This window comes from Somniosus microcephalus, chromosome 5, assembly GCF_052327205.1.
Source record: "Somniosus microcephalus isolate GS21.2 chromosome 5, FLI_Smic_1.0, whole genome shotgun sequence".
Lineage (NCBI taxonomy): Eukaryota > Metazoa > Chordata > Chondrichthyes > Squaliformes > Somniosidae > Somniosus > Somniosus microcephalus.
Window position 1 is genome coordinate 66,654,142 of NC_140991.1, and position 24,028 is coordinate 66,678,169.

Below are 24,028 nucleotides of genomic sequence, written 5' to 3' on the forward strand. Positions count from 1 at the left end.
CACATAATATGCAGCAGATTGCAGAACTGCAGCACAATAAGAAATGGGCACTGGGCCTACTCCTCCACCTCTGCGATCTCCTGCACTTGTGGCACTTTGCTGTCATGGCACAAAGCTTTGCAGAATCTGCCCCTATGTAACACTGTGAGATTAGTTGGCCATTGCAATTAGGAAGTTGGTAAATGTCAGTTTAGGTAACAATCCTGTTGATGCATATACAGAGATGGTTTAAAAGAACATACAAATTTGCTGTTTACCTTTTACAAATTTAGCGATTATTGACACCAGCACTTCTATGTCCATAGGACCAATGAAAATCCCAAGAAAGATTCAAGTCTGAGCTTATCATATATCTAGCCACATGCTCAATTACATTTGTATTAGATGTTTGCAGGGAGATATCATGCGGTAATGAACCCTCCTGTGTAAATGTGCAGTGAAACACAGCCTACAGCTGTGCAGATGTGGTTATCACCCTTTTATAATTGACTTCAAGATAATCTTAATAGAAAGCCCCAATGTTCCCTTGAAACATATTTTTCTGACTGACAGAATAAGCGTATTATTTCCCTGACGATAAAATAGATTGGATTATCTATGATTCACATTTTGTCCATGGAGGAAAGAGTCTAAGTCCATATAGAAAACGTACACATTGTCATGGGAACCATTTACTGATAACTAAAGGGAATATTGTGGAGTACGTGTTTTTCTGTGAGAGGAATTAAACCACTTTATTATTTTCCTAAAACAAAATATACAAAACATACACTCACAAATGGAAAGTTACAGCTCATTGTTTCGTCTGGCTATTACAAAGATAAATCAGAGGCATGAGAGCCTTGAATGACAGTTAGCGACAAATAATGAATGTGTTCTTATAGCATTCCTTGGTCTGCTATTTTAACTTGGGCTTTAACTCTTTTAAGATATATAAATGTGTTAATGCCTGCATTAAAATAGCAGACCAAGGAATGGCATAAGAACATGCTATGTGTTTGCCCGCTAATATCGGCAACAGTGATTTCCAGGCTAATATAAGTGAATCCAGGCTAATACAGTGAAAAAGAGAATTGAAAAGAAAAATACAATTGGGGTTAATTTTAACCTTTATCCCCAGGTAAAAAACAGGCAATAGCGAATCGGCAGCCTGTTTTACACCTCACCCAATGATACAAGTTAAAATTACCTCCAATAAATTTGGTTTGGTTCATTAATATATCTTTAAGAAAGTAATAACAGGAAAAAATCTAAACAAAAGTAAGAATATTCTGGGACCCTACCACAACTTTCTATAATTTAGGGTACTACAGGTTGCTACCAATCACTCATTCTGTGAAGAAGAGGGGTGGGGTGTCATTGTCTCAGAATACCTCTCGACAGATTAATGGGTTCGCTCCCATTTTCATTGTCTTTTGGAAATCGTAAGGTTATTTGCAGTCAACGGATATAACTAAAAGTAATTTGAACATGGTCTGGGCCTGCAAGATCTTCACAAAACTGGCCAGAATATCCTTCCAATATTTCAAACTGTCATGCACCAATTACACTACCGATACTGCTACAGCAAAAATGGTTTCAACAAGTCTATGAACTCAAAGAAATCCATGATAGTCACATAAAATATAAAGTTTGATGCTACTTCATGTAAAGGATTCCTGCCACTCAAATGTGTGCAAATAAGATCAAAATTGTCAATTGCTTTGAAATCTATTTTTCTGGTTGAGCTAAAATCATGCAGACGTAAAATTTCACAACACACATGAATCCATTTGACAGAATTTTCTACCTACTGATAACTTTATAATGATGGTTTTTTATGGTTGAATTAATGAAGTTCATGATAATCATTTCTCAACAAAATGGAACTCTTTTCTATAGTGACAAGTTCACTTTCCCAAAATAAATCAAGAAGTAGTGGTTAATGGACACCGATGGGGGTAGATTTTAACTCCAGGCAATGAAGAGGCAGGCTGTGGGCAGAACACCCACCTGCTCCTGCTGGTGGGAGGCCCAGTCCATCTTGAGGGCCGCAGTTCATTACCATGCCGACGGTGAGATATACATCCTGAGCGGGCATCCTGATGCATGCAGCTTGCCGGCTTTGGGCTGGTGCAATATCTGGTGGCAGGCAAATAGGTCCGTGGGGTGGATGGGGGGGGGGGGGTGGGGTGGGCGAGGGAGCTGATCGCGGAGGGGTTGGAGCCTTTGGATGCTGTGGCCCACGTTATTCCCGTTTCTACAGGGTGGGCCGAGTTAAAATCCGTGCTCGAATTTGGATTTTAAAAGCCAGTAGATTGTAGGAGGAAGGTGAGACTGAGAGCGGCAAAGAGTCCCACGGTTTTGAGGCCTGGATAAGAATGAGTTAGGGTAGGACATGTTGACTTGAAACTTGCTTTCTCATTAATGGTCATTTTAAATGGATTTTACATTTTTACAACTTGTAACACATTTTCACTAGTCTGGAGATCTACCTGTTGGAGCGGGTGGGTGTTGTGGATCTGAGTTTTGAAGATGGCATTCTCTCTGTTGATTCAATATCGTTATCCTTAGAGATTGAATCACTGGGTGTAATTTGTCTGTAGTAACGATCATCTGCATCCAGCAACTTAACTTGGCTACAGAGAAAATAATGAATATATTAACTGTAATTATATCACCTTAGTTAATTTGTTTAATTCATTCCTTGCGTCTTGCAACTTCCTAGGGGAATGGTAATGCACATATTTGAGTAAGTGAAGCAAACAATTAAAACTGGGCCTGTAAGAATGAACTAACAGTTCAGAATTTTATCCTGGACTAGCCTTATGAAGCATTAATGTGAAATGAGTCCATGGGGGTGAAATTCAGCTTTGACGGGGGGCTTAAAACGGGTGGTCATGACTCAGCTGCCTGCTAGACACCCTGACAGATTGAAGTCAATGGAAAGGAAATATGGGTGGGGTGTATAATGGATGGCCAATCTAGTACCACCCATTTTGCTTCCTTGTCGAAACTGAATTTTATCCCCATATCACTATTCAACGCCAATTTAGCATCCTCACTCAGATAAAATGTGGCAAATGGAAACCATTTCACGCTGGTGCAATGGAGGATGCTCTTCCGAGGTTAAAGCTAAGGCACCTCACTGGGCAAAGGGAGCTTTACTCTGCACGTAACTATGATATACCTGGCTTGGGAATACTTGATGCTGACACCGGGTACCGGAAATAGTCAGAGTTGCTCACTTTGATAAACACAAATCAAAAAGTTTCAAAAAAAAAGTAAATCAAACAGCCTATGAGCACTCAATTCTCAACGAAACTGTAAGTTAAGAGGAATGTTCTGTACATTTGAAGTGAGATTATTCATCTGTCACCACAGGCTATTTGGGCTCTTTGGTGACTTTGACAATCTCTAAACGCTTAGCACATTGTTGATAATTCATTAGCTATCAACTGACATGTTCTTACGAAGGATAATTATTCTCCTTAATATAAGTATTTAGGAATCCAGCAATTAAAATTTAAGTTTTTTTTTCTATTTTCCTCCACTCCTCTCCTGACAGCATTGACTCGTTTTGACGGTACAGTTCTGTGGTCTCTGATTGACCTCAGGCGCCTCTCCCAAGTGGGCATACTTCAAGTGGGAGCATAGACAGTGATTGTCTGCAGCTATTTGATACTTGTAGATATCACAACCAAGCCTGGTTCTGTCCCCACCTGAAATCCATATGTATATATGCAGCTTGAGTCGCTATCGGAGAAAATAGTCAGATCAGGGGCAGGGACCTTGCTCAATTTTCCTCTTCCTAAGCCAGGATTGCTGAGGCTAATTGTAGCCTCTCTACTGCCACTCTGGCTGAGAGCAGTCAATTCAATACAGAATTCAATAGGACTTTCCTGGTCCATATGACTTCACTATTTACTGGCTCAGCTCGGTGAACTATTGGGAAGGAAATCCATAAGAAAACAAGTGAAGCTACAATATGAAATCCCAACAAGCTTTCGCTAATGGTCAACACGTAACGATCCGAGGAAAAATACTAATAAAGAAATCATAACTAACAGGAAGAGCATGAGTGCAGAAAAGGTGCAGCCTTGCAGATCGCACTGAAACAAATGGAATTACTAAGGGATTCATTCTGCGTAAGAAATTATTGCTACACAACACTAAAACTTTAAAGCATTTACTCTAATTAAGATTTGGGAAGGAATTCATATGGGACTGTAAGCTGTTTGATTTAGTTTTCTTCTTGCTAGTTCAAGTTCCTTTCCTTGAGTTATTTCCTGAGATCTACTGTTAAGATGCAACATCATAATATTATTTAATGGTTCACGTTAGAATTTATTTGCAGAGATACATGTATTGAAAAATAAAATAGCCAGAATCAATCGTTTTCACTTTGGGGGAGGGCTTTTTGTTAAATTTCGGAAATTATTACAAACCTCTACAAAATATAAAGTTAACCACTAACAGTGTTTTTTTAATTATGTAACTCTAAACATGTGGTGAAAATCTGCCAGAATCTTACTTTTTACCATGGTGTAATTTAATATCCAAATTAAGATTTTAGAAGATTTTTCCTGTTATATAGTTAGGCACCATTATCAGAGACTGATTCCGTGAGCTCACTAAACGCACTAGACTCATCAAACAACATTGTATTTTCTAAAAGGAAAATTCTCTTCTTCCTACTAATTTTGCTGTCTCCCCCATGCTGCTATCTGTTTTTTGTAAGACATGCATTTACCTGGCCACAAGGAAACGGCTGGGAGAATCCTGGAGCGGCTCACATCCCAGTGTTCCTTTTATCCTGAAAGGGAAGCACTCGCTCTTCTCAGCCTGTCTCTGACAACCTAGCCAAGATCAGAAACCTACTGTGTGGGGAGAATCACAGGAGTGTGGCACTGACCCTGAGCCAGTGTGCCATGAAGAAAATGTATTCTTGTTACCCGTATCATTTCGTGAGGAAATGCTACATGTTACAAAGGGAAAGTTTCGATGACCTGAAGGGGCGATTTCCTCCATTTGTTACTTTTACCAAGTTTATGAATTCATGTATAAATAATATGTTTACAGTTTCACTACAGATAGCAAACAGAGGAAATCTTCCCCATGCAGGATTCCAAGTAGTATAACTGCGTTGTGCTCTTAGATTGGAAGAATACGGTGAGGTTACCTGTCTTTCCGAGGTTTTCGTTTCCCATCCTGCACTGACCTCTGTTAAAAAATAAAAATTAAAAATCATTTATAACAGTATTGTACCTCTACAGATATATGGGGGTAGAGTTTTGTCTTTATTGCCTGAGTGTTAAGCATTGCCTCGGTGGAGCAGATTGAGAAAAATCCGGTGGTGAGGCTCACGCATCTGTTACAGAACTTCTTCCAGTTCTGACGAAAGGTCATCGACCTGAAACGTTAACTCTGTTTCTCTCTCCACAGAGTCTGCCTGACCTGCTGAGTATTTCCAGCATTTTCTGTTTTGATTTTAGATTTACAGCGTCCATAGTGTTTTGCTTTTGTTACAGAACCCTTCTGCTTTTCCTGCCAAGGAAAATCAGGTGGCGGTGGGGGGTTCCCAATACCTGTGTGAGACATCCCAATATCTGTCTCCCCGACAGATTTTCCTCTCTGCACTCCACTCGGGCCATGCATTCTTTATAATGCTCAGATGACAAGGACAGAAATCTGACCCATGCAATCTAATCATGTTTTGTTCTCCAATATATAAAAGCATTGTTAATCAGATTCAAATAAAGCAAACCTTTACACAATTCAAATTCCCATATTAAATTTGCAGCTCTGTTGAGTCTGTATAATTTCTGGAAAGTTATTAAGATAAAGGTCAAAGCTATTATCTATCTTGGTCTGTAGTCACGTTAGGGAGGAGATGTCCTCTGTTTGATATTAGTTGTGAAATTGTAACCGTGTGTATAAAGGACATGTTTACAATTTCACCTACAAAAACGGAACAGAGACGCTGCTCACGATGGTCTCCTCTACATTGGGGAGACCAAATGCAGATTAGGTGACCACTTTGCGGAACACCTCTGTTCAGTCCGTAAGGGGGACCCCGAGCTCCCGGTGGCCTGACACTTTAATTCACCACTCCATTCCCACTCGGACCTCACTGTCCTCGGCCTCTTGTATTGTTCCACGGAAGCTCAGCGTAAGCTCGAGGAACAGCACCTCATCTTTCGATTAGGCACTCTACAACCCTCTGGACTCAACATAGAGTTCAACAATTTCAGATCATAACCTTGGCCCCTGTCACATATATATATTTTCTTTTTTTTTATCCACACTTTTTGTTTGGCCCCTTTTTTCTTCCCTCCCACATGGCAGCTGTTCTTCATTCTGCCAGCGCAATTCACACCTCATCTAGAGCCATCCTTTGTTCCTTAACCTGTCCCATTACCACCTCCTCTTGCCTTGAATATCTCTTAGTGTCTCTCAATGTCTCTTAATTTCTCCTGCTTTCTATCCTATCACTGACCTTCCCTGTTGTTCTTTCATCCCCTCTCCCTTTTCCCAGCCCCTAAACTTGCTTTCCATTTCCTGCTTTTTTCCAGTTCTGACGAAGGGTCATTGACCTGAAACGTTAACTCTGTTTCTCTCTCCATGGATGCTGCCTGGCCTGCTGGGTTTTTCCAGCGTTTTCTGTTGTTATTCCTAGGTCTGTTTTTCTGTCTGTTCCAACCTATGCAGACTAATGAATTCCATTGTGTAAGATATAAGGGGAGATGTTCCTGACTCTGCACTCTGGTGCATTGAATCGCCTGGGAGCAGCCAACATCACAGAATCGAGTGCGTCGGAATGCATTTCTGTTAGGGAACCCGTACAGTTTTGCTGTTTTCGTTTAATTGGGAGAAAATTTGAGTGGGATCCTTCACAGGTGTGCGCTCTAACCCCGCCGATTTTCTGTTATTCGCAGCAGTGATCCAGTGCGCAGCAATGATCCACTGCGCAGCAGTGATCTGGTGTGCAGCAGTGATCTAGTGTGCAGCAGTGATCTGGTGTGCAGCAGTGATCTGGTGCGCTGATGCTCAGAGCCAGGAAAATCTCCCTGTTATAAACCAACTTAGAATGTTCAGTATTTATTTATGATATTAAAGAGAAAGGAATGTCTAGAAGGAATACTTTCCGTTGAGAGTATTAGCACCCCTCCCCAGTACATTTCAAAAATATTAGATTATTAAAGGTAAAATATTGTTATCTTTCTGGTCTAAACTGCTCCAATGCCATCCATTACAAGAGGAACCATCTGCATTCCAGGGTGGTTCCTCCACTCAAGTGTCAGCTGTTGCTCAATGGGTAGCACTCTCTAGGTGGGAGGGGCTAGGAGTGAGCAGGTGCTGCTGGCTGCCTGATTGCTGCAAGGAGTTGGAGTGAGCTTGTAAAAAGTTTTTTTTTCAGGTTTTAGGGCCTTTTTGGCCCATAAATAGCAGCCAAATGGTTGCTGAGGGGTCCGGAATGCCGGCCCCTCGGAGGACAGTGTTCCCAAGATGAATTCAATCAGGGGAGAAACTGTGGTTGGAAGGGAAAGAAAAAGGCCCAAAGATTTGGGCCGGGACCCCAGGAGGTTTGGAAAAGAAAACACGGTGGTGGTTCAGTGCGAGGATAAGGAGATACGAGCTTGGGATATTATCCAAGCGGTACATGAGGACTGTGGCGAGGGAAGCTGCTTTGCCTGCCAACCAAAGCCGAATGTTGGGTTCGAGGTGACGGTCAGTGGCCGAGAGGAGGTGGAAAGACTTTTACTCAGTTTGAAGGTTGGCGATAAGTTCTTGGAGGTATCTGCTATATTCGGAAGAGGTGGTGGTCTCATTCTTAAACTTGCCAGTTTATATTGAGGACGATGTGCTAATCAAAAAGTTGGAGTCGTGGGACGTTAAAATTTGCTCAGCAATAAAGAGGAGGTACTATCCAGGAACATGGAACCCGTTAACGTAAAGGTACGGTTCCCAGAGGGGGTGAAGTCATTACCATACAGCATGAAATTCGAGACAATGGATGGCGAGCATTACTTCCGAGTACTGCATGATAACCAAGTGAAGGTTTGTTATTATTGTCTTGGACACGACCATCTTGTAAGAAACTGTCTGGACTTGTATTGTTAAAATTGCGGCAAGTCTGGACACATCGCTTGGAGCTGCAAGGCGGAGGGCTGTGGGGTGTGTCACAAAGGCCCCACCCGCTGTGAGTGTGAGGCAAAGGTAGCTCTATGAGTGATGAGATGGGAGAAGGAGCAGGAGGTGTGAGTGGAACGGCCGGAGGAGCGGAGCAGTCAGAGGACACAGCTGGTAAATTGAAGGAGAAAAGAGCGCAGGAAGAGGCAGAAAATTGCGGAGCAGAGAATAGGATGGAGATGGTGGAAAACACACCAAATACAGTGGAAAAGAACAAAGACAGCAGAGGGCAGCACGGGTTGAGGGCAGACTCAAACCATAATACGGTTCAGCTTTCCCTAAAGAATCTGGGGGGAGAAATTCAGTATCTCCCCATTTGGGGCGCAATTATCGGCCAGGCGCAAAGTTTAGTGCCTGGCGCTAACTATCACCTCCGACTGCAAACTTGGCTTTTTATCACCACTGGAGATGATTGGAGTGCTAAATCAGGCACTACACACCTGTCTTAAGGCGCAAAGGCCGAGGAGCGAGGCGCTACCTCAGAGCACTGGCGAAGCTCATGTGATGTCAGTCAGCAATGGAACACAGACACAATGGTGCCGGCCAGTTCTTAAAGGAGCGGGTTGATCTTGCTCTCCATCCACATCCTGCTCATTGCAGCCTTGAATCTCGACCTGGAGAGGCCTGTACATCAAATCTGCTGGAAAGAACAATGGACAGGCCCAGGGAAAGAGCTCAGAGTGCAGCTTCCACAGTGTCCTCTAAATTGATACAAGGAAGGGCAAATCAAAATGAACCTGCAAAGTGCTGCTCAGTACCCAAAACTCTTTCACACAGCATTGAATCTCTCCAGAAGTCTCTCTCTCTCTCTCAGAATGCGTGGAGCAAAAATGCCACCAACAAAAAAAGGCAGGAAGCGTTCGCCTTTAAATAGCACTCCCCCAGTCCCTTCCTAACTGCAAAACACTCCCCTCAACCTGTCGTTGCTAGCGGCAGGCGGTAAGGCAGGGGCCACCACTCAATATCCGGTCTGGGGCGCTACCGGGGCGTTGCACACTCGACTGACGTCACGATCTGCCGGCGCAGGAGATCGTGGCGGTAGTGTTTAGCGCCGCCGCAAAATGTCTAGTTAATTTCGTGAGTGGCGCAAACATCGCCGCGCACGGGCGCTAGTTGCTTTGCGTCCCATTAGCGCCCTCTTAAGGCACTAATGGGAGGCGCAAACCAGCTGAATTTCCCCCCGCCCCCGGTGTCCACGGGGGGGGGGGGAGAGGAGGTGGGAGCGGGGTGCGTGGTAAATGTAAGTACTCCAAAGAAAGATGGGGAGTCGGACATCTCGGTAAGCAGGAGGGCGCAAGACAAGGAGAGGGTGCAAGAGGCAGGAGCCTTAAATAGCTGCAGGATGGGAGCGGCAAGACAAAGACGCCAGAAGGAAGCAATATAGGTGCGCCATTGTCCCAGCGAGAGAAGGGCCAGGGAGTATGGGTCAGAGGTGGAGATGAGGCTGAAGAGAGCGGCACTGTTGGAGAAACTGCAATAGCAGGAAGACTCTCTATGGGAGATGATGTATCTGATGGGGAGCAGGATTATGTATCTGACGGGGAGCAGGCACAGAAGGTTACAGAAGAGCTTGAGAGTGAGGAATTAGAGGGGGACAGAGACATGGAAGTGGGGGGTGGGGTGACATCATGTGGAAAGGGAAAGGTTAGTGAGGGGCAGAAGGAGGGAGAAAGGGCAGCTCCTTGGCCCAAACTTAATGCAAGGAAGAGGCTGAAACAGCAGGAAAGGTTCAAACAGGAGGTGAAAAAGAGTCGGAGGCTGCAGGAAAAAAGCAACAGCTGGCCGAAAAGTTGGGAAGGAGTATGAGAGGAGGTAAGGGCCAGAGATTATATGATGGTGTAGGAATGGTCAAATTCCTATCTAGAGGTTGAGTTCGACACAGGCAATCAATCAAAAAGGTTTTTAATGTCAAACTATCGAGTTTAAACAGATTGATGCAAGAGAACTATGAATACAGGTCTTAACAGGTCGGAGGTTCCACGAGGACTGCCAGGGCGGTCCCGTGGATGGCGTCATGACGTCATCACGTTTTCCCCGCGTTTGGGTGATCACGTGATTAGCGGCATGACGTCATCGCGTTTGCCCGTGCTCTTAAAGGGACCGCGCACTGTACATGCAAACAGTATATACAATGGTACAGAGTTAGTCTGTAGCTAACACATCGTTAAAGGGAATAATGTACAGTTGTTCAGAGTCCCTCAGTGGCTCTGCCACATGCGCCCCCCCAGAATTGTCTTTAACGGAAAAAGTCAAATGGTGAGGGGGTCTGACAAGCACGGTGGCATAGTGGTTAGCACTGTTGCCTCACAGCGCCAGGGACCCGGGTTCAAATCCGGCCTCGGATGACTGTCTGTGTGGAGTTTGCACATTCTCCCCGTGTTTGCGTGGGTTTCCTCCGGGTGCTCCGGTTTCCTCCCACAGTCCAAAGATGTGCGGGTTAGGTTGATTGGCCATGATAAAAATTGGCCCTTAGTGTTAGGGGGAATTAAATACGTGGGGTTACGGGGATAGGGCTTGGGTGGGATGGCTGTCGGTGTAGGGACCGGGTGCTAGGGTTTGGATGATCAGCCATGATCTCGTTGAATGGCGGAGCAGGCTCGAAGGGCCGAATGGCCTACTCCTGCTCCTATCTTCTATGTTTCTATGTTTCTATGTAAGCCTGTCAGAACGACTCCTGTAATTCCCGAAGCGGAAACTGTTGGACGGCGGGTGGTCTGGCGGGTGGTTGCACTTGTTCTGGCGTGACGACGGTGGACGGCCAACCTCGTCTCGGTTGCTGTGCGGTCTCGACGGGACAGTCAAGGTCCAGGTGTGCTGGCTTCAAACGGTCGACCGAAATGTGGTCCGGTTTACCACCGACATCCACCTTGAAGGTTTTGTCTCCTGCCTCTAACACACAGAAAGGACCAGTGTATGGGGCCTTGAGCGGATCCCGGTGAGCATCATGGCGGATGAACACGTAGTCGGCTTGTTTCAGCTCCGCTGGAATGTGAGAGCCCTGAAACCCGCGATGCGATGTGGGAACCGGCGCGAAACATCTGGTGGCTGATGAGCTTGCGTGAGGCGGACCATGTCTCCATTGGTGTTGGCAGGAAATCCCCTGACACTCGCAGCGGCTGACCATAAACGAGCTCTGCCGTGGAAGAGTGAAGATCTTCCTTGGGGTCCGTGCGAAGACCCAACATGACCCACGGCAGCTTGTCTGCCCATCCAGCGTCTTGGAGGCTGGCCCTCAGTGCAGCCTTAAGCGATCTGTGAAAACGTTCACACAGACCGTTCGCTTGTGGGTGGTAGGCTGTGGTGCAGTGTAACTTGACACCGAGACATTGAGCCACCACATTCCAGAGTTCGGAGGAAAACTGCGGTCCCCGGTCCGAAGAGATGTCAGCAGGCACACGGGTGACCCATGAAGAGATGAATGCCCTGGCCACGTCCGCTGAAGTAGTAGATGACAGGGGAACCGCCTCCGGCCATCTGGTGGTGCGATCTACTATGGTCAGGATGTGCGTAAAACCATTGGAAGGTGGAAGTGGTCCTACCAGGTCCACATTAATGTGGTCAAACCGTCGCTCAGGAACTGCAAAGGTGGCCAATAGAGCCTTGATGTGGCGCTGTACCTTGGTCTTTTGGCAGACCACGCAGGTGTTGGCCCAGTCGCGGACATCTTTATGCATGCCCCGCCTAACGAACTTAGATGACATTAGCTTCTGAGAAGCCTTCATTCCTGGGTGTGACAACCCATGTATGGCATCAAACACCTTGCGGCGCCAGGCGACCGGCACAATAGGGCGAGGGTCCCGAACGGAGACGTCACACAGCAACGTGGTACCAGCCGAATGAAACCTGACATCGGCCAACTGGAGGCTAGTGGTGTTGGTGCGGTAAGTCTGCACTTCTGGGTCTGAGACTTGGTCTGCTGCCATGAGGGCGTAGTCGATGCCCAGCTGGACCGCATGCACAGTCGCGCGGGAGAGGCAATCTGCCACCAGGTTGTCTTTACCGGCCACGTGCTGAATATCTGTGGTAAATTCGGAGATGTATGTCAGCTGACGTTGTTGTCGAGATGACCACGGTTCGGCGGTCTTGGCCATGGCAAAGGTCAGTGGCTTATGGTCGATGAAGGCGGTGAAAGGACGTCCTTCCAACAAGAACCGGAAATGGCGGATGGCCAGAAAAAGGGCTAGTAACTCCCTGTCGAAAGTACTGTACGCCCGCTCATTACGCCGCAGTTGACGGCTGAAGAATGCCAACGGCTGCCACGTCCCATTCACCCACTGCTCCTGAACGGCGCCGATTGCGTAATCTGACACGTCGGTGGTGAGGGCGATGGTGGCTCCTGGTAGCGGGTGCGCCAGCATGGTCACGTTGGCTAAGGCACTCTTGGTGTCGGTGAATGCCCGGTCCATGTCACCCGTCCAGCCTACCGAATCCTTCCCAGACTTGCCCTTGAGGGCCTCGTACAGGGGCTGCATGAGCAGTGCTGCCTTAGGCACAAAACGGTGGTAAAAGTTTACCATGCTGAGGAATTCCTGTAGGGCCTTTCACAGAAATCACAGAAACCCCACAGTGCAGATAGAGGCCATTTCGGCCCATCAAGCCTGCACCGACACATATCCCACCCGATCCCCGTAACCCCTACACCAACACATGTCCCACCCTATCCCCGTAACCCCATGTATTTAATCCCCCTAACACTAAGGGTCAATTTATCATAGCCAATCAACCTAACCCGTACATCTTTGGACTGTGGGAGGAAACCGGAGCACCCGGAGGAAACCCACGCAAACACGGGGAGAATGTGCAAACTCCACACAGACAGTCACCCGAGGCCGGATTCGAACCCGGGTCCCTGGCGTTGTGAGGCAACAGTGCTAACCACTGTGCCACCGTGCTGCCCCTTTATGTTCTGCGGGCGTGGAAAGCATGTCACCGCCTCCACCTTCGCTTGCAAAGGAACCGCTCCCTCTGCGGTAATGCGATGTCCCAGGAAATCAATTTGATGCAGATCAAACTGACACTTGGCTGGGTTGATAATCAGGCCGTGTTGGCTGAGGCGTCAAAAGAGGGTGCATAGATGAGAGATGTGTTCCTCCTTATTAGGACTGGCAATGAGAATATCGTCTAAGTAGACGAAAAGGAACTTGAGGTCCCGCAGCACGGAGTCCATGAGGCACTGGAAAGCCTGGGTGGCATTCTTCAACCCAAACGGCATCCTTAAAAATTCAAAAAGACCAAAAGGGGTGATGACTGCGGTCTTCTGGACGTCTTGTGGGTGCACCGGGACCTGGTGGTAGCCTCGGACAAGGTCGACCTTGGAAAAAACGGTGTTTCCTGCCAAATGGGCAGAGAAATCCTGAATGTGGGGGATCGGGTATCGATCAGGAGTGGTGGCGTCATTTAGGTGCCGATAGTCGCCGCAGGGCCGCCGTCCGCCGCCAGGTTTCAGTACGATGTGAAGAGGTGAAGACCAGGGACTATTCGACCTGCGAATAATCCCTAAGCGTTCCATTGTTGCGAACTCCGCCTTCGCGACCGCAAGCTTGCCAAGTTCGAGGTGCCGGGCCCGCGCGTGGACTGGGGGGCCGGTGGTGATGATTTGGTGTGCCACACCATGTTTCATGGCCGTGCAGGAGAACGTGGGCCTGGTCAGGTCTGGAAAGTCGCCTAGCAGGCGAGCGAACTCATTCGGACTCGGGAAAGCGCAGGAGACGGTGCGCGACATGGTGTTACTATGGTGGCAAGGGATAGAGTGAAACGTGGCCGCGTTGATCAGCCGTCGGTTCCTTACATCGACCAGGAGGCCGTTGGCGCACAGGAAATCTGCACCGAGAATGGCTTGCGAAACCTTGGCCGTAACGAATTCCCAGAAAAACCGCTGGCCGCCGAAGCACACCTGGACCCGCCGTCTGCCAAAGGTCCGAATAGCTCCGCCATTAGCCGCTTCAAGGGGGAGGCCATGCCTCCCAGCCTGTACATCAAGAGCTGATGCGGGTAGAATGCTGCACTGCGCTCCGGTGTCGCACAGGAACCGACGACCGGAGAGGGTATCTGTGATGAAGAGCAGCTTGCCTGCATTGCTGATTGCCATCGCGGCCGTGGGGCACCCATTAGACCCGTTCTTCATTGGACGGAGTTGTTTTTTTTTTTGAGAGAAGCTGCAGGGAGGGCGGCAACACCTCGCCTTCACGCCAAACCGCGTATGGTAGAAGCACAGCCCCGCAGGCTGAGGAGCTGGGGCGGCGTCTGTGGGGGATGGGCGCCTCATGGCAGCGCAGTACTGTTGCATAACAGCGAATATTTTGTCTGCCTCGGCAGCAGTCTTCGACCTCGGACCTCGCCAAGGCCGCTTGCACTTGCTCCGGTAATTGGCTGAGGAATAACTCTCTGAAGAGAAAGCATTTTGGTTTGGAGCCGAGGACTGTGAGCATTTGGCTCATCATCTCGGAAGATCCCGGGCATAGCGAGCAGCTGATGGGCGCGCTCTGATTTCGTGAGCCCGAAAACCTGTAGCAACCGCGCCTTGAGGGTCTCATACTTGCGGTCCGCTGGGGGTTTCCCGAGAAGACTGACGATCCGCGAGGTGGTAGAGCCGTCGAGTGCGGAGACCACGTATAAGTATCGGGTCTGATCCTCAACGATGCCTCTCAGGGCGAACTGGGCTTCAACTTGGATGAACCACGAGGTCACTTGTTGCTCCCAGAACTGCGGCAGCTTCAACGAAACGGCGTTTGCCTCCATGCTGTGTTCCTTTTGCGAAAGCCGTTCACAAAAGTAGGGGTCACCAATGTAGGAATGGTCAAATTCCTATCTAGAGATTGAGTTCGACGCAGGGAATCAATCAAAAAGGTTTTTAATGTCAAACTAACGAGTTTAAACAGATTGATGCAAGAGAACTATGAATACAGGTCTTAACAGGTCGGAGGTTCCACGAGGACTGCCAGGGCGGTCCCGTGGATGGCGTCATGATGTCATCACGTTTTCCCCGCGTTTGGGTGATCATGTGATTAGCGGCATGACGTCATCGCATTTGCCTGTGCTCTTAAAGGGACCGCGCACTGTACATGCAAACAGTATGTACAATGGTACAGAGTTAGTCTGTAGCTAACACATTGTTAAAGGGAATTATGTACAGTTGTTCAGAGTCCCTCAGTGGCTCTGCCACAATGGGGAGATTATCAGGCATACTTCCCTTCTTTGGAGCCATGATTACATTGCTCGATTAATGTGAACGGACTGAGGGGTGAGAAGAAATTGCAGCAGTTGTTGCAGGGTTTTAAAGGCATGGACTTGTGTCTGCAAGAAACCTTTTGGGATGAGGATATCCTAGAAAGAGTTCAGAAGGTTTGGAAGGGAGAGGTGTTTGCAAGTTGTGCAAACAATAACTGTAGATGTAGTGTATGTGCCTTTAAGAGCCCCATGTGTACTGTAATGCCGGTAATGGCCACTCGGGCTATATAAGCCTGTATATTGTGTTGTATCAGTTAGTTCCCCTCCAGACTTTGTTTAGTAAACACCTATGAAACCAACTCCTGTCTTCAGTGTCTCTATCAACACACAGACACAACAGTGGCGAAGAATTGGAAACGGATTTACCTGCAATTCGGCAGCACCTCAAGGACATCGATTCCTCTGGCGTCCAAAGTTGAAGAAAAATCAAGAAAAAGAAAAAGCTGTGGTTTCACCAGCTAGCCAAGCTGGTGGCAGGTACTGCAATAATCCTTCCTGGGCGTCGGGCTGGGGCTCCAGTGGCTGGCTCTACAGCTAGGCCAAGCAGCGAAAGCGGAGGCAAGCAGTAACAGACGGGGAGGGAGCACCCGGGAGACGGCCGGCGCTGCAAGCAGGTCGGCGTTCAGACCTAGAGAGAGAGTCCAGCGGGAACGAGTCTCCAACTGTAAATAAATAAATAAAAAGAACGGAAACCGTGGGAAACAGCGTTGTCATCGGCAGCAGCGGCGGGGAAGCGTGGGAAGTGCCATATCTTTGCTGCAGAAAAGAAAGAAAAGCACGGGAAGCGCCATTTTATTTCTAGGATGCCTAAGTCTGGCAATATTGATGCTTTTGATAACAAGATAGAGGATTGGACCACATATGTGGAAAGAGTGGAGGTATATTGCACCGCAAATGGAATAGAAGATGAAAAAAAAGCTTCAGTACTGCTAAATCTAATGGGCGCAAAGACATACGGGCTGTTACGAAATTTAATCACTCCAGCCAAACCAAAGGACAAGAATTTTAAAGAAATTGTTGATACCCTACAGGAGCACTTAAACCCAACACCGCTGCTGATAGCGGAACAATTCAAATTCTTCAAGAGAAATCAACACAAGAATGAAAGTAACGCTGATTACCTCACCAAATTAAGAAAGCTATCAAAACACTGCCAATTCAGGGCAGGACTAGCAGATTATCTTCGAGACAAATTCGTCTGTGGTCTCTTAAGTGAAGGAACACAGAAAAGGCTGCTTTCTGAAAAAGATTTAACACTGGACAAGGCTTTCAGTATGGCTGTATCATATGAAGCAGCCGCAAGAGGAGCTGCAGAGATACAACAAAAGACACAGGACTTCGGCACCCATGAAATGACACAGAGTTTCGAGAGATGTTATCGCTGCGGCAGATCCACCCATGACCAGAGGGACTGCTGGTTCAAGGACAAAGCATGCAGGCAATGCGGAAAGATTGGACACATTGCACGGGTATGCCGATCTGGACAAAAAAAATCCACAGACAGGAAAAAAAAATCAATAAAGAAAAGTACAGAAAGGTACAAATGATGACGGACAGTAGCTCCGAAGACCAGAAGAGCGATAGCGACTCCGAAAACAAGAGACTAAGCTGTCTCAAATTACATAATGTAATTGCCAAAGATGATTATCAGATCATTTGGGTTACCCTCACGATAGCGGGGTCCCCAGTTAAAATGGAGCTAGATACAGGATCAGCTCTGACCGTCATAAATCGACGGGATTATGAGTGGCTATTTCCGCATATACCTTTAAAAGACACATCCATTATCTTGAAAACATATACGGGGCAGAAAGTATACCCCAAAGGAAAAATAAGGGTGCCTGTTGTATACAACGGCAAGGAAATACAAAAGTTGTATTTATACATTCTACAAGATGGTGGTCCACCGCTGTTGGGACGTGAATGGATCAGGAAAATACGTTTAGACTGGCACTCCATTCAGGCACTGACGGTGACCAATAAGAAAAAAAACGATGATGACGTCATACCTGAACGATTAAAAGACATCTTGGCCAACGCCAAAGAAGTGTTTCAAGAGAAACTAGGAACCTTGAAAGGCATCACCGCCTCAATAAAAGTGGAAGATGCAGCAATTCCCAAGTTTTTTAAGGCAAGACCGGTGCCATACGCAATTCGTCCAGCAGTCGAGGCAGAGCTGGAAAATTTGGAAAAGGCAGGCGTATTATCCAAAATAGATTGGAGCGAGTGGGCAACACCCATCGTTCCAGTCATGAAGAAAGCATTGAATAATTATAAATCTGAAGAACAGAGAAAAATTCGCATCTGTGGAGACTTCAAGGTGACTGTAAACCCGGTCCTTCACATGGTACAGTATCCTCTTCCGAGGATAGAAGATATTTTTGCCTCACTATCCGGAGGGAAACGTTTCACCAAAATTGACTTGGCACAGGCATATCTACAGATGGAGGTTGAAGAGGCCTCTAAAAAATATCTCACGATAAATACACACAAACGTCTGTACCAGTACAATCGACTGGTTTTCGGAGTAGCATCCGCTCCAGCTATCTGGCAAAGAGCTATGGAGCAAGTCCTCCAAGGGATTCCGGGGACTCAATGCTATCGAGACGACATCCTTGTAACAGGAGAAAACGACAACGAGCACCTTCCAATTTGGAGCAGGTGCTCACTAGGCTGAGAGAACGGGGCCTACGAGCAAATCGCCCCAAGTGCGAATTTTTCCAAAATCAAATATCATATTGTGGCCACATAATTAAAAATGAAGGGTTGCATAAGTCACCTGAAAAAATTGAAACGGTCATAAAAGCCCCAGCACCTGAAAATGTTTCACAATTAAGGTCGTTCCTGGGATTAATATATTACTATCATAAATTTTTACCAAACTTATCAACTCTTCTACACCCTCTTAATGAACTGCTACAAACAGGAGTAGTTTGGAAATGGAGCGAAGACTGTAAACGTGCCTTCCATAAATGCAAAGACTTAATCACGTCCAAAGAAGTTTTGGCTCATTACAACCCATCACTGCCAATCAGACTGGCATGCGATGCATCCCCTTACGGCGTAGGAGCAGTATTATCGCATAAATTCCCTGATGGCTCGGAACGGCCGATAGCTTTTGCGTCACGCTCATTGAACTCAGCTGAGCATAACTATGCCCAAATCAACAGGGAAGCACTCAGCCTGGTATGGGGAGTGAAGAAATTCAACCATTACCTACACGGACAAAAATTTACCTTGTTGACTGACCATCAACCCCTCATCTCCATATTCAACCCTAAAAAGGGTGTTCCCATTATGACAGCGCAAAGGCTACAGAGGTGGTCCCTTTTTCTAGGGGCACACCAATACAACATAGAATACAAAGGATCAAAACAGCATGGGAATGTTGACGGGTTATCGCGCCTACCGTTGCCAACGGTAGAAGAAGCACCTACCGTAGACCCAGTGGAGATTTTCCACTCTACCATAGTCGAATGTCTACCAGTAACAAATTCTGCCATTGAAAGGGAAACTAGAAATGACCCGACTCTCTCACGAGTCTACGATTTAACAGTGAAGGGATGGCCAGCACATGGCAAACCACTGTTGCCAGCATTCTCGCAAAGAAGAGAACAGCTGTCAGTGTGCCGAGGAACCTTGATGTGTGGATCCAGAGTGGTGATTCCACCCAAACTCCAGGATAAAGTTCTAAAGGAGCTTCACGAGGGGCATCTGGGTGGAGTGAAAATGAAGAACCTAGCCAGGGCGTTTGTATGGTGGCCAGGTGTCGACGGAGACATCGAAGAAATGACCAAGAGCTGCCTAGGATGCCAGAAGGTCCAAAACGCTCCACCCCAAGCCCCTCTACATCCATGGGAGTGGCCCTCATCTCCCTGGCAAAGGGTACACATCGACTTTGCTGGTCCATTTATGGACTCAATGTTCTTAATCGCGGTTGATGCACACTCCAAGTGGCCGGAGGTAATAAAGATGTCCTCCACCACCACGGAAAAAACCATCACAGTATTAAGGACCATATTTGCCAGGAATGGGCTGCCAGAACAGATCTGTTCTGATAATGGAACGCAATTTGTGTCCGAAGAATTCAGGAAGTTCTTAAAAAACAATGGGGTTAAGCACTACACGTCCGCCCCATACCATCCCGCCACCAATGGATTGGCTGAAAGGTTTGTCCAGACCTTCAAGAAGGCCATAAAGGCCATGGGTAATGAAGACATAAAACTTCAGCACAAGGTGGATAACTTCTTGTTCACATACAGGAATGCAACACATATGGTTACAAACCAAACTCCCGCCATGATGTTCTTCAATAGAAGCCTAAGATGCCGGCTGGATTTGATCAAGCCCAACATCAGAAGGGACATGGAGAACCGGCAATTTCAAGGCATGAATGAAAGGCCAACTAGAACCTTCCAGATAGGTTAACAAGTTTTGGCCCGGGACTACCGTAGCGAGAAATGGCAGCCTGGAACTATCTGCACACGACTAGGACCGCTGATGTATACCGTGGACATTGGAGAAAGCATAATAAGGCGCCATGCTGACCAAATCATAGAGTCATCCGAAAAGGGACAACCTACACCACAACTCTATACGCCTAACGATGAAGTAGAGATACCCATATCTACCTCCGATCCAGTGATACTGGAACCCGATACTGGCATTCAAGCCGAATCAGCCTTGCCAAAAGAACCTACTACACCACCAGAAACTACTACACCACCGAGGCGTTATCTGGACCGAGTCAGGAAGCCTCCAGAGAGACTGACTTATAATTAATTAACTGCAGCAATGTGTACATTATTTTTATTGTAACATGTAATTAATAATTACTTAAAATATTATGTACTGGTTGGCTAAAAGGGGAGGAATTGTAGTGTATGTGCCTTTAAGAGCCCCATGTGTACTGTAATGCCGGTAATGGCCACTCGGGCTATATAAGCCTGTATATTGTGTTGTATCAGTTAGTTCCCCCCCAGACTTTGTTTAGTAAACACCTCCTGTCTTCAGTGTCTCTATCAACACACAGACACAACAGTAGAGGGATGGCAGTTTTGGTGAGTCTGTCCATAAAAGAGAACGTTGCCTTGGTGGACAAGGACACTGAAGGGAGATTTTTATGGCTAAGGGTAAAAATGGAGGAATTTAATTGTGATCTCTTTAATATCTATGCACCGAACGACCATTGCAAGCATCGCAAGTTTTTTCGGGGGTTATTCACTGAAGTGGCAGAGGTGGAAAATCCTTGTATAGTGGGGGATTTTAAAGTACTTTTTTTCTCAGATTGACATTTCAGCCCAGATGACCTTTAAGGATGATAACTCCAGAGGGATGATTGTAAAAATTATGGCAAATTTAAATTTGAGAGACTTATGGAGGCGCGGAACCCCATAAAAAGGGAGTTCTCCAGAACAGGTTGGGTGGGTGATGTTTTAAAACAGAGCCGAATAGATTTTGTGTTAATGTGGGAAGGGTTAAGTTCTGAGGTGATGGAGATTTATTATAAAAAAGTATTTTTTAGTGACCACTCAGCTTTGGTTCTTAGAATTAGGAACAGCAGAGTTAAAGTCAGTTCAGGGGTGTGGATTTTAAACAATCAATACCTGAAAGAAATTGCTTATAAAGAAGGGTATTTAAATATAATAAAGAATGCTCAGAAGGAACCTTTATTCTTGAAAGAAAGAAGAGTTTGGTGGGACAATTTCAAATATGAGGTAAAAGCTTTTTCGGTACGTTATGGGAAAAAGAGAGCGGCAGCTAATCGGCGTCGAGAAGAGAATATAAACAAAAGGTTTACAGATGTCTGTAAAGCAGTTGACAGAGGGGATAAGGGAGCTGATACTAAGTTCCGGGTGTTAAAGGAAGAGTGGGAATTATTGCAAGCTGAAAAATGCAAGGAGGCCATTCTCCGTGCAAAGACTAGAGATGCATTGGAGGGCGAAAGATGCACTAGATATTTTCTAGAGCAAGAGAAGCTGCGACAAATCATATGAAAGAGATATTGCCACAGAAAGTTTTGCCCTCTCAGTCCTATGGAGTCATAGGCCGGGACATCGCAGGCTCTGTGGTCTCAATCCGAGGTGCGATAGAGCTCATAGAAGAGAGTGGGAGGGAAGCTTATGTATTAAAGATAGATCAAGAGAAAGCCTTTGATAAGGTCTCTCATGAGCTTTTATTGAAGCTTTTGAATGCATTTGTTTCGGGGAAAATTTCATTGAGTGGATAAGGATTTTTTATTCAAACATATTTAGTTGTGTTAAATGTAATGGTTTTTTATCCAAGTATTTTCCGATACAGAGATCAGTGAGACAGGGTTGTCCCCTGTCCCCATTGTTGTACACATTGGTAGCAGAACCATTAGGTTACATGATGCGAAAGAAACAAGGTGTAGTTGGGATTGCGGTTCCCAGTTCCGGGCTGGTGTCGGTGATACACCAATATGCAGATGACACAACCTTAACATTGAGAAATGGGTAGTCAGTGAGGAAAGCTATGGATGTAGTGAAGGAGTATTGTAGAGCTTCAGGAGCCAGAGTGAATTATTGTAAGTCCCAATGCCTGGTTGTGGGAAGGGGTAGGGGGAATGGTTGGAGGAAAGTCCCTTTAAGGTGGTGGAAGTTTTGGAAGTTCTGGGGGTGCATATGGGGTGCAAGAAAGACAGGGATGAAGTAGATCAATTAAATTGGGAACCAAAGGTTATGAAAATTAAAAAGATTTTGGGAAGATGGGAAAGAAGGTGGTTGAAAGTGCAAGGAAGAGTGACAGTGGTGTCCGCTCTCCTGCTATCTAAGCTATGGTACTTATTGACGGTGGAGGATATTTCTGAGTGGGCGGAAAAGTCCATCCGAGAGGCTTGTGTGAGGTTTTTATGGGAAGGGAAACCAGCTTTGGTGGCTTACAGTACCATCATTGGACAGAGAAATCAGGGAGGACTCAATTTCCCAGATATTGGTTTGAAGAAAAAATCCTTTAGAATCAAATGGGTGAAGAGATTTCTTCAGAAGTCAAATACAAGTTTTTGGAAGAGTTGTTTTTAGCATTTTTTAAAATGAAGTGGGTTAGGAGGGCAGGGGATATTGTATATGGAATACAATAATATGTTTTTGAAATCGATTAAACTTCTCCCTAGGTTTTATAAGGAGGTTGTAGAGGCTTGGGCTGAATTTTTAAAAAGTGTGCAGTTTATGCCCAAGGGTGCTGAGGAATTTTTAGACAACACTTATTTTTGAACAGGTGGGTCAACATCGAAGGAGAGGAATTATTTAATCAAGCTTTTATAAAAGCTGGTATTATATGTGTGAAAGATGTATTATACGAGGTAATTCCAGGTTGGTTGCCGGAAGCGATAGCGAGGGACATGGTGTGGGAGGAGGATCAGAAGGTAGAGGAAAAAGCAATAGGCATCATGAATTAGAAGATTGTGAGGGCAATGCCACAGGATTGGATGGAAGAAATAAATGTGGAAATCTCCAAAGGAAGTAAAATGCGTCCCGCTTTTCCAAGCTTTCTGCTGGAGAAAGGGGGAGAGTTGGTCCAATTTGACAAGTGTAATACTCGAGATTTCTATGAGGTATTTAGAGAATGGAGATTCAAGACACCTGCTGGTCAGGAGTTTTGGCAGAGTATATACCCACAGCTGGACTTCAACAGGATTTGGAAGGGAGTGTGGGCGAATTTTAAATGTCCAGAATGGATTGAACTGGATTTCAAATTGGCTCATAAACGGATTTTTACCATGACGGTCTTGTGCAAGATTGGACGAGTGGAGGCGGCAACTTGCACAATGTGTGGGACACAGGATGAGACTCTGTCCCATTTACTGGTGTTATGTCCACAGTTAAATGACTTTAAGTACTATGTTCGACAGTTGTGTGAGGTTTTTTTGCTGGGTGGGGACCGAAGAGCGAGACTGGGAATCCTGTGGGACTCAATTTTGAGATGGGGATTGCAGGAGAGTCTTCCCGAGTCTAGCGGAGCAGCAATTAATTTAATGTTCAGTTTGGCTAGATTCGTGATTGTGCAAAGAAGGAATGCTCTGTTTTTTAAGGGGAGGAGAATCAATCTAAAAGAATATTTTAAATATAAGGTAAAAGATCATTATAAGGCTCTGTGGATGTTTTATTCAAATAGGAATTTAAAATAGTATTTTACAATCAATTTTTAAAGTACAATCGATTAATACATGTTACGGGAGACAAATTAAACTTCAGGTTTTGATGTTAAAATGTGGTGGCGGAATGTCTGTGCAGAGCGGCGGAATTGATTTGTATGATACAATGAAATGATCACGATGTTGTAAATGTTTTTAATGTTCAATAAAGCATTAAAAAAAAATTGGTAGCACACTCGCCTCTGAGTCAGAAGATTGTAGGTTCGAGTCCCACTCCAGGGACTTGAGCACATAAATCTAGGCTGACACTCCAGTGCAGTGCTGAGGGAGTGCTGCATTGTTGGAGGTGCTGTTTTTCGGATGAGACGTTAAACCGAGGCCCTTGGCACTATTTTGAAGAAGAGCAGGGGAGTTATCCCCAGTGTTCTGGCCAATGTTTATCTCTCAAGCAATATCACTAAAAACAGATTATCTGGTCATTATCACATTGCTGTTTTGTGGGAGCTTGCTGTGTGC

At 46.0% G+C, this 24,028-nt stretch overlaps 1 protein-coding gene across 4 annotated transcripts in view; it reads right to left on the reverse strand.

Moving 5' to 3' along the window:
• Positions 1–24,028, reverse strand: part of myo3a (myosin IIIA) — a 722,675-nt gene that overhangs the window by 74,212 nt on the left and 624,435 nt on the right. For all 4 annotated transcript variants that reach the window (XM_085987739.1, XM_085987740.1, XM_085987738.1 and 1 more), the window contains 2 exons: positions 5,162–5,202; positions 2,475–2,618 (listed from right to left, as the gene is read on the reverse strand). In XM_085987739.1, coding sequence (XP_085843865.1) covers positions 2,475–2,618; positions 5,162–5,202 — 185 coding nt within the window. The remainder of the gene's footprint in view (positions 1–2,474; positions 2,619–5,161; positions 5,203–24,028) is intronic.